At 34.2% G+C, this 11216-nt stretch overlaps 1 protein-coding gene and 1 long non-coding RNA gene across 2 annotated transcripts in view; both read left to right on the top strand.

Annotated features, from left to right (window-relative positions):
- Positions 1–229: 229 nt before the first annotated feature.
- Positions 230–550, top strand: LOC144835201 (uncharacterized). The gene is made up of 2 exons (XR_013611066.1): positions 230–318; positions 396–550. It is a non-coding gene; the product is annotated as an uncharacterized LOC144835201 (long non-coding RNA).
- Positions 551–8338: 7788 nt separating this feature from the next.
- The window catches only part of LOC144835477 (uncharacterized), a 198919-nt gene continuing 196041 nt past the window's right edge, over positions 8339–11216 (top strand). The window contains exons 1-2 of the mRNA XM_078690561.1: positions 8339–8377; positions 9448–9591. Coding sequence (XP_078546687.1) covers positions 8339–8377; positions 9448–9591 — 183 coding nt within the window. The remainder of the gene's footprint in view (positions 8378–9447; positions 9592–11216) is intronic.

The raw sequence follows: 11216 nt of genomic DNA, 5'->3' as shown, positions 1-11216 counted from the left end.
TTTTTTTTTTTTTTTTTTTTAATTAAATAGATTTTAAAAACACGTATCGTTTCGACGGTCATCAATCACCGATGGTTTGCACATTTTCATATTGAAAATAGTACGTCGGAGCACATCGTCAGCTTGATCGCATTCCACCAAGCATACGTCGACATCCTTTGTGTACTATCAATCTCTAGCGTCACAGTTTTAGTGTAAAAGGAGCAAGTTGATAAAAGCCATGTGGTGAGCTTGGTCGCGTTCCACTAAGCAGGTCGGCATCCTTTGTGATCGTCACTCCCGTATTGTAGAATAGCGGTACCTCAGACGATCAATAGAGTTGATGAAGCCACATGGGGTCTGTTTCTGCTGCATAACGCAATTTAACCGGTTATTTTAAAATAGATTAAAAATAGATAACAATAACATGGTCAGTGCTACTATACTACGCGCCCATTTATTAAGTACAATAAAAACAAAGGCTAGGACTGTATAGTGCCTATGAAAATTATCCCGTTAGGGCTACATTTTATTAAAACGTATTACTATTAAAATATTAACAATGCTGCAGCATTTCATGACCCTTGTTGTTTTATTTGCTTTCCCGTCGATGATTCTCATAAACACATCGCGATGACATCATGACAAAAGAGGTGTTTTGTTTTTTTCAAATCACTAAATATAATGTAATCGAGCCGGACCGCTAATTTTTAAACGATCGTTTAAACCAGGTCGTTGAATATGCCGTGATTTTAATTGTCAAAAACATGACCGTCAGTAGATGGCTCGGAGTTTCGATAAATCTCGCGTCGCATGTGTTGCGTGGTGAAAACACTCTCAGCAAGTTTGCTTCATTAATATGCATGAGACTCTGTGACGGCCCGCTTTAACGTGACGTCATGTTACTGCTGCATGTGCGAAGAAGTAGTGACCGCGATCGACCCGGCGCGCGTGTATAAGAAAATAATACCGGCCTAGGCTAGGACAAGTTTATAAAAGCTGAAAAACATCGTCGCGTTGTAAAAATTTAGATGTAAAGTACAGGCAAGTTGTTAGCTTGCATTTGGTACCCTAGGTAAGTATCAGCTGCATGTTCCACATGTCGTAATTTGCGAGCTTTAGAGTGTTTGGTAAATGACATTATGAGATGTTTGTAAACCGTTTTAAACGACTTACAATGCGCTAGAACGCCAAAATTTCCAGGGGCCGTCGGCCCCTGGACCCCGACCGGGGGCCCTTGGCGGCCCCCTGGCCCCCAGCCAATATTTGCTCGCTTCGCTCGCAAAGCTACGCCACCCCTATTTCAATATCCTGGATCCGCCCCTGAGTTCCACTAAAGAACTTAACGATCCACCCCGCCGTCAAACCTGGTTACGGCCCTGATATGAGAGAGTTGTATATTTTTAATAGGATTTCGTATGGGAGTACGCGTTTTATTTTATTCATGGTGCCTATAGCTGTTGAAACTTTCTTTGCGATTGAATTTACATGATATGCAAATGATAATTTATCATCTAGATGAACACCAAGAAACTTTGTTTGATTTACTCGTTCTATAATATCAGTATTAATTAGCAAAGTTAGATTTGATGTGTCAATTTTTACATTTCTACTAGTAAATACAATATAATTCGTTTTTTTGGTGTTCACCGTTAATCTATTTGCAATAAACCAGTTAGAAAGACATGCCATTTCATAGTTTAAAATATCGAATGCTCTTGTAATATCATTGTGTTGCAGGAACACATTAGTGTCATCTGCATACATAATAACGTTTGTGTTTCTACAGGCAAATGGCATATCATTTATAAAAATCAGGAATAGTAAGGGTCCAAGAATGGACCCCTGTGGAACACCGTACTTAATGTATTTGGTTTGTGATGTTTTACCTTCTACGTTTACAAATTGTTTTCTAGTTGATAAGTAACTCTTAAACCAATCTAAAACGACACCTCTAATACCGTAATGTCTCATCTTCTGTAATAAAATGTGATGATCCATTGAATCGAACGCTTTTGATAAATCTAAAAATATTCCTATCATAAAGCATTTTTGTTCGATTGCAGAGGTAATTTTTTCAAATGCATCTAATAATGCGTGAATAGGAGAATGTTGTTGTCGGAAACCATATTGTGATTTATTAAGTACATTGTTCTTGTTTAGGAATGAAATAGTTTGATTGCTAACAACCCGTTCATAAACCTTCGAAAGACATGGCAGTATGGATATGGGACGGTAATTGTTAATTTCTGATTTATCTCCGTTCTTGAAGATAGGTATTGTTTTTGCAATTTTAAGTTCGTCCGGAAAACAACCGGTAGCGAGTGATATGTTGATCAAATGAGTAATCGGTCGTTTAAGATAATTTGAGTATGGTTTTAGATATAGTGCTCCAATGTCATCGTGCCCAGGTGTTTTATTAGTTTCCAAATTTTCGAGGAGAGTTTTAATTTCATCCTCAGTAACAGGTCTTAGAAACATAGAATTAACATAGTTTCCTGTTAAATACGAGGATGATTCTGTTATTTGTGGTTCTTGTGAAATTCGTTTTGCCAATGTTTCTCCAATGCTTGTGAAATAAGTATTAAACGCATTTGCTTTTTCTGAGGGGGTGTTGAATTGCTTAGAGTCATGATTTATTGTTGGTGGTAGTTGTTGTGTTTTTGTCCTTCCCATTATAGTGTTAATCGTTTTCCATGTCTTTTTGGTATTACTTTTATTATTTTCAAATTGAGTAAAGTAGTATTCTTTTCGTTTCTTAATAAGTGCTGTAAGTTTGTTTCTGTATTTAGTATATTTCAGTTTGTGTGAAGGAGTGGGATTTTTTCTGTATGAACTATACAACCTGCCCTTAGTTGTTATTGACTTTGCTATTGCCTCGGTGATCCATGGAGATCGATCTTTCTTTGCTTTTGCCTTAATTTTTTTCAAAGGAAAGTTTTTATCAATTAAATGTTTGAAGTTGTGAGCAAATGTTGAATATGCAATGTTTGCATCTTCTGTGCTTAGGACAGGTTGCCAGTTTTCATTTGCCAAGTCTTCCTTAAAGGATTCGACTTGCTGGTGGAAATAAGTGCGTTTTAAAATAAATGACTGTTTTGTATTTTTTTTATGATTCTCAGATTTTGTGATTGCAAATATAGGATAATGATCTGATATATCTGTGTAAATAATTCCAGTATTGATATTGTGATTATTTGTAGAATTACTATATATATTATCAATGATAGAAGATGTATTTTCTGTTACACGAGTCGGTTTATTAATCAGGGGCAAGAAAGAATTGGAAACAGTGGCATCCACATGACATTGAACATTACAGTTTGAATGGTATAGGTTAAGGTCGAGATTAAAGTCTGCCCATGTTGCAAGCCGTCTAAAACGTCTTCCTTCTTAGGCCAAAACGGCTCACTGTGTCGCGGAATAATGTATTATATACCAATTAGGATGGTATTTATTTGAATAAACGCCCGGAACACCTCCCTAATAAAACATCAATTAAAATAATTATCGCCACTCCCCCACCCCTCCCTCCCATCCAAATACCATCTAATTAACGCCCATCCACATTTATACACACAATATTATATTATATTTATAACACAATTATACTATTTTTGGACTGTTATCTAGGCCTACAATTTACCAAGCATTTGTTATTCTTTTTTACCACTTTTTATATCTACAAAAGATCAAATTAAATATATTCATAAAACATAGGAGTAAATTGTTGGAAATAATTATATAAAATTACATCGAGAGAATTGATTATAAGAGCTTTTGTTTGAAATCGAATGAAACCCCGATAGCCGAGTAAGCTGCCAGGACTTTATGTATATATACTATGCGCTATCTGAGTCCCGTCAGGACCCTAGGATACTTCTGCCCATGTTGCAAGCCGTCTAAAACGTCTTCCTTCTTAGGCCAAAACGGCTCACTGTGTCGCGGAATAATGTATTAATTATACCAATTAGGATGGTATTTATTTGAATAAACGCCCGGAACACCTCCCTAATAAAACATCAATTAAAATAATTATCGCCACTCCGCCGTCCCCCAACCCCCCACCCTCCTCCCATCCAAATACCATCTAATTAACGCCCATCCTCATTTATACACACAATATTGTATTTATTATTTATAACACAATTATACTATTTTTGAGTAGATTTCGTCGGACTGTTATCTAGGCCTACAATTTCCAAGCCTTTGTTTTTCTTTTTTACCACTTTTCATATCTACAATAAACACTATACGTAAAACGCTATTAATCATCTAAGACACTGTGAAACAGGTTAGTGAGTAGGTTTAGTTTTACGAATATCAAAAGCATTTAAATAATGGTAACCGATCGAAATCGTCCAGGCCAGAATGTCCTAAAACTTTTTACCCGAGTCATTATCATTCCGAGAACCATCGTCTACACTTCCTAGAGGGGGAGCGAGCGAAGCGAGCTCACCCTCTAGTATAATAAATTATGGTTAATATTAACTACCAAACTAAAACAATAACTATAATTAATAATTGACTAATATGATAATATAATTTAAGTAAATATTTAAAAAACCAAGATCATCATACAGTCAATGATTTAATTGTAAATGTAAAACCATGATTAACCTGTAAAGTTAATGTAGTATCCATAAAATATTAAAATGAACAAATTCATATTGTATATCTAGAAAAAAAAATTCACATTCAAATTCTAAATGTTAATCAGCCTTGAATCACTTAAATAGCAATACATATACAATGTGTTGTAAAAAAAAAATAGTGAACCACCACAGAATAGTTAGAGAAATTCAGAATAAGATAATAATAATAAGTTCGAAATAGAACTATGTGTAATGTATGCTGGTGTAAGACAAATTGGCACAATGTCTATGATGTTCATAGGTATAAACACGAGGGATACCATGAGGGATAAAGTGACATATACGAATTCTACAAACAAAATTATTTAAATAATAAGAACGTTCAACCCCAAAAATGTTAGTTGTTCCTCTTGTCGCCGGTTATTTAAACCCATAGACTCAATATGGCCATGATCAGGTACGACATTATATTAGGAATATACATCAAATAAGTGGAAAATAACATGAATATTCAGTGCACATAAAATTACAAACACAGGACATAATACTACCCAAATAGGAGACATGCGATATCTCTAGTCGCGGGTTATTTAATCCCATAGACAAAAGTCATGATCAGGAACGACGCTTTGCGAAATAATGTATGTCAACTGGGCATGATGTGCCATTAATGTAAACACAAATTATTAAAAAAAAAATACAATGAAGGAAATTAACACCATGGAAATCTAGTGTCACCAGGCACAGTGCAAATGTAATATTCAATATCAGCATAACAGTAAACCAATTGGTAGGTCATGAAAAATGTCAAGAAAGATGAAGAAATCGGAAACAACAAGTGTGGCAGTCATACTACAGATCACAAGAGAGCAAATCTCTCACTTTTGCTCTTAGGTGAAATAATCACTAAATAATGTGAAACAACAGCTAATCCAATATACAGTAACTGTCAGAAATAGTGTAATAAGAATCTATCTATATAAAACACAACATGCATAGTGGTAATATCTAGGGGAAAAAAAAACTGAACTACAGTACTTATGCAGAAAAAATAAGTACAGTATATACAAAAAACAAATTAGAACTAATTATCATACTTTGCTGGGGTTTTAATAATTCGGCCATATCTTAAAGTGATTGTAGGTTTGATGTAAGGTTTTAATCTATCATAGTGTACTCGTCTAGCATAGGGTAGGTTTGTCTTTTGATTGTGCAATTTATATGTTTTACCACTATCGTCAACCTTTACGATTTGATAAGGGCCAATCCATTTTGGTGCTAGTTTAACTCAGGCATTTGCTGGATCATTTAACCAAACTTGATCTCCAATTTCATAAGGGGTAAAACGTGCAGAAATGTCATAGTGTGTCTTACGTCTGTACTTCTGCTATTGCGTGTTGGTTTGTGCTATCCCCTGCGCTGTTTTAAGGCGCTGAGCTAGTTGATTAGCATATAGAGATTCCATACGAATATCATTTCTATTGTGTACTGTATCATTATTACCTTCATACATAAAATCATTCTCTGACTAAAACACCATTCAAAATACGGAGATTTGGGAACTCCTTTAGCAATTTGTTAATTGAAGGGGAAGTACCGGCTAAGTCAGATGGAACTGTGCCTAACTCAACATACTGCTTTATCTTGCTAATAGTTGGATCACTTTCCTGAGCATGTTGAATGTTATGATTTGCTAATGTGAAATCAAATAATAGAGCACCTAAATAAGAAGTATCTTCCTGAGTTTCAGAAAGTCGGGACAAAGCATCTGCATTCTGATGTTTTTTTCCTAATTTGTGTTCTATTGTCCAATCAAACGTATCAAGCTCAAGAGCCCATCTACAGCGACGACCTGTAAGGTCTGTATCTAAATTAAGAGATTTAAAGTTAAGTAAAGGCTTGTGATCGGTTATAATCGTAAAGGGGACATCTCGTAGATAAAGGCGGAAATGACGGACACTCCACATAATTGCGTATAATTCTCGGTCGTATGTCGCCCAGCGTCTCTCAGATTGTGTTAAAGTGTGGCTGGCATAAGCGACAACTCGTTCTAAACCATCTTGCAATTGTGTTAAAACAGATCCAATAGCAAAATCTGAGGCATCAGTTAAAAGAATAAAAGGTTTTGAAAAATCTGGATATGCAACAATTGGGGGGTTTAGTAAGTCTTGTTTAAGTGCATTAAATGCAGTGGTGCAATCGGCGGTCCACCGGAAAGGGACATTTTTCTTCGTTAATTGCTGTACAGGACTAATAATATTATTAGCAAAGTCTTTAATAAAACGTCAATAATACGAACAAAGGCCAATGAATCCACGAACTTGTTTAACATTTCTGGGAACAGGCCAATCTCTAACTTTCTCCAAATTGAATGGGTCAGGTTCGATACCATTTTGGGAAATAACATGTCCTAAGTATGTGACTTTTTCCTGAAAGAATTTGCATTTGTCGGGCGAGAGAACACTTCATTAATATTTGAAAGTTTCTCCTCAAAGGTTTTACCAAAAATAATTAAATCGTCCAAATATACCATAACTGTTTTCCATAGAAGACCTTTAAGTACATTTTGCATTAATCTTTGGAATGTGGATGGTGCATTAGTTAAACCCATTGGCATAACATTAAAATGGTATAAGGCATCGCCTGTTGTAAAGGCAGTTTTGTGTTTGCTAGCTGGGTCCATAGCAACTTGCCAATACCCGGATGATAAATCAAGGGTAGTAAAGTATTTATTTCCAGCTAGGGCATCTAACATATCCTCAATACGAGGTAATGGATGAGAATTACGGACAGTATTTTGGTTCAACTTCCTATAATCAACACAGAAACGGTATGATTTGTCTTTCTTTTTAACCATGACTACAGGGGAACTCAAAGGACTATTACTGGGTTCAATAACACCTTTATGTAATAATTCTTTAATTTTGGTATTTAATTTCATCTCTCATTTTTGGGGATGTTCGATATGCCCTTTGGCGAATTGGGTTAGGATGTTGGGTATCAATAAAATGCTGAATAATATCTGTGCGACCATAATCAGATTTGTCTTTACTGATAATAGAGTCAAATTTTTCAATTAAATCATTAACATTGTCATATTGCTGTTGAGATAAAGCATTAGGCAGGGTGATACTAAATTTCTTATCACTACGAGTGTCATCTGATATATTCGTACAAATAGCTGTAAATTCAGAAGCATCCTTATCGTTAACAGAACTATTAACATGGGAATGAATGGCTTCATCTATGAAAACATTGGGGCATACTAATTCCTAATTAGTGGGCATGACTATACAATTGTGGGTAGGAAATAAAATAGAAAATAATTTGGTACTCAAATCAATATTAGCGGAGTATTTATCCAAAAAATCAAGTCCTAGTATAACAGACTTAACTACTGCCTTAGTTACTAGAAATGTGTGTAAATAAGGAGAATCATTAATAAAAAATGTGATGTCTAGGGTGCCTACTATGTTCAATGGTGAGCCGTTGACTGATCAAACCTATCCCTTAATCAGAGTTAAAGGTATGGCTGGATTTAAGATAGTTATCATAAAACGTATAATTGATAATAGATATTTGAGCACCTGTGTCGATAAGGGCTATAGTAGAATGTGTATCAATAGATATTGGGATTTCAGAATTGGAATTTAATTGAACATGGAGCGTCTGTGAAACATTATGAGGAAGGGACTTTTCATGAGCTGGGAATTGCTCCATCTTCCCAGCTCGGGCTTGTTTTCCTTCTGGTCAGCAAAAGATACATGTCTATCACGACCTGGACTGAATGGTCGACGATTAGGGTAAGGGCTAGAGGGTCTCCTATTACGATTTTGGTGATAGGGACTAGAATTTCGGAAATGCTGATCACGACGATAAGGACTAGGACTGCGTCTATTTCTTTGAAACTGGTAAGAGCGATTATAAGGGCTGGGACTTCTATATCGATTGGGGCGGTAAGGACTGGAGTTACGATTTTGACGTCATATGACGTCATAGGTACGTCATATGGGAATTTTAATATGCTAATTAGAATGTTTAATATCACATTTATATCTACTCGTAATGCACTCAGGTGGTCTAAATCCAACCGTTAAGGAGATATGGAGCTTCAAAATAGCAAATGGCGGCCATTTTGAATTTATGCTAATTAACCCACTTCCCGATGTCCGATTTTGGTAAACTTTGGATATGATATTCATTTGAACCATATTTACCAGAAAAAACAAAAACAAATTCTGTTGCAATTTGTTCTAGGTTCACCCTATTTTTGACTTATCTTTACTGGACTAATAAGAAAATGCTTATTTTCAACAAGCTCATGTAACACAAATGAAATTCCAAAAATTATGAAACATAGGGAAAACTATAGATCAATAATTATTGGAATGTATGATCAATAGAAATTTTTTGCCCGCACCTGGTCTTTAAATTGTGTGTGCGGCCAAATATTATTTGAAAGGTATTAAAACCCATTTCTAGACTGGTATTTTGTTTGGATATCATAGATGAAACTACCCCTACAGCATCTCAAAGAAGAATATTAATAGTTCTGAAGACTTTTTTTGTAATTATGATTTTATATCATTAAGTAGTCAAATTGTGAAAATCATATTTCACAGTTTAAACTTTTTAATCAAAAATACTATGTAGAAATGTTGTCATCAGTGACTTAACTATAGCAATACTTGTGCAACTCCTTTTCATAACTGTCTCAGTTGTGGGTTCACTTCCAGGATTCAACATTTTTTTTAATTACTACTTTTCTGAAATATGGTGAGGGACCTAAATGATGTATCTCTACAAAACATTAAAGACCCCACCCTGCATTGAGTAACTCTTTTAGAACAATTCTGTCCTTAACATTTTATAGCATGCAAATACAGGCTCCTGGCAAAGAAGCATAAAAGTGGACCTAGTTGTGCAAAGTAAGCAAGTACAAATCTGTTTTGCATGGCAACGAAATATTGAGGGTGCCGTCCAAAATATGACTGCTGTAAACTTGAATGAAGCAAAGGTACATGTTGCAATGGTTGCCTATAGTGTAGGGAGAGAGGACTTTAAAAACTGCTATTTATCAAAATTGATGTGGCATTTTTACTAAATTACTTTCAATAAATTATCTATAATTATATTATAATCATGAATCATTTTTGATTCAATGCAAAGTGTGCAAAATAGATAAAAAAACTATGACTGGTGATATTCGTCAACACAAATACGCTTTACGAATATCAGCTCAAAAGTTTAACAAATGTATGACCTATCCATTTTTGTTATCGTATTCGTAAGGTTGCGAAACCTCCATAATATTTGGTGCCATCATATATCAACATCTTTATAGGCTATGTAGAATCTGTAGCAAAACTAGCATAGATATGACTTGTGCTTTTAATCAAATACTATAAAATGAAAATAGAGAATATTTAATCTTCTTAATGAATCACAGAATCAAGTTTAAAATTGTATTCAGAGATTTATTGAAAATTATGGTTTTAATTAATCTTTGCCCAATTTGTAATAATAACGCTAAACAAAATAGGGTGGAGTTTGAACAACTTTTTAGTGTACAAGTCATTTTTCAACTGTTATATTCTAATTGATACTAGATTGTACCACGTCACAATGTTAGCAAACTCCCTGCTTTGTAGCCATACTACAGTTTTTTCATGAATATTTTCTGATTTTTGTAATACCAACATAAACATGGTCAATTTATTTCATCTAAAAGAGATCAATGAAAAATTAAAATAGAGATCTAAAACAACATCACATTTGTTGATTTTAAATTGTCTGCTTTATGGCATATTTAACTGTCTACTGACTGCATGTAAACATTGATGATTGTTAGAATTCAAATTATTCTGCACTCAGATCTTTAAATCACTGATGCTTTACTTGTACATATACTTTACAGTGGAAACAGGATGCTAATTAGTTGTTATCCCTAAAATACTTTGATAACAATAGTAAGACACTTAAATATTATGAAGAGAGAAGCTTGAATGCCTGCACTATCATTCCAAAAGAGGGATAGGCTGCTGTGTATTGTTCATATGACACATTCAGTTTTGAAATTCACTAGTATTAGTAAATAATAAACCTTCTTAGTTTCTGTCTATAATATTAATAGCATTACTGCTGATACAGCATATTAAAGTTTAAAATTTAAATTTTTTAATTTGAGAATTTGAATTTTCAATCTATTTCATATTTTCAAGAATCTGATGAGCATGACAAGTTGACAATATGAATTGTATTACTGTTACATTAGATTCAAAAGAAATCGTCATTAGCAAGTATGGAGAAACGAGGGACTTGCCTTCATTTTAAAATGAGTTTGTCATAACATGTTTATGTATACAGCCATGAAAAATAGGAATACCAATACCAAAAATATAAAAAGATGGGAATTATAATTTAATGAATAGAGCACTCAAACAGACAGAGGAAACATTTTTGTTTTTGGTTATGCATTTTGTTTACCTTCAATACCCACATTTCTATAGTACATTTATCTTTTCAGTTCATATTTTATGCATACAAAATTGAGAACCACCAATTCATCACCATTTCCACTTACATTAAAGCAATAATTATTATTATAGTATTTTGTTATGATGAACTATTATAATTTTATTT

Source organism: Antedon bifida, chromosome 2, assembly GCF_963402885.1.
Source record: "Antedon bifida chromosome 2, ecAntBifi1.1, whole genome shotgun sequence".
Classification (NCBI taxonomy): domain Eukaryota; kingdom Metazoa; phylum Echinodermata; class Crinoidea; order Comatulida; family Antedonidae; genus Antedon; species Antedon bifida.
This window is presented reverse-complemented; position numbering and strand designations above follow the sequence as displayed.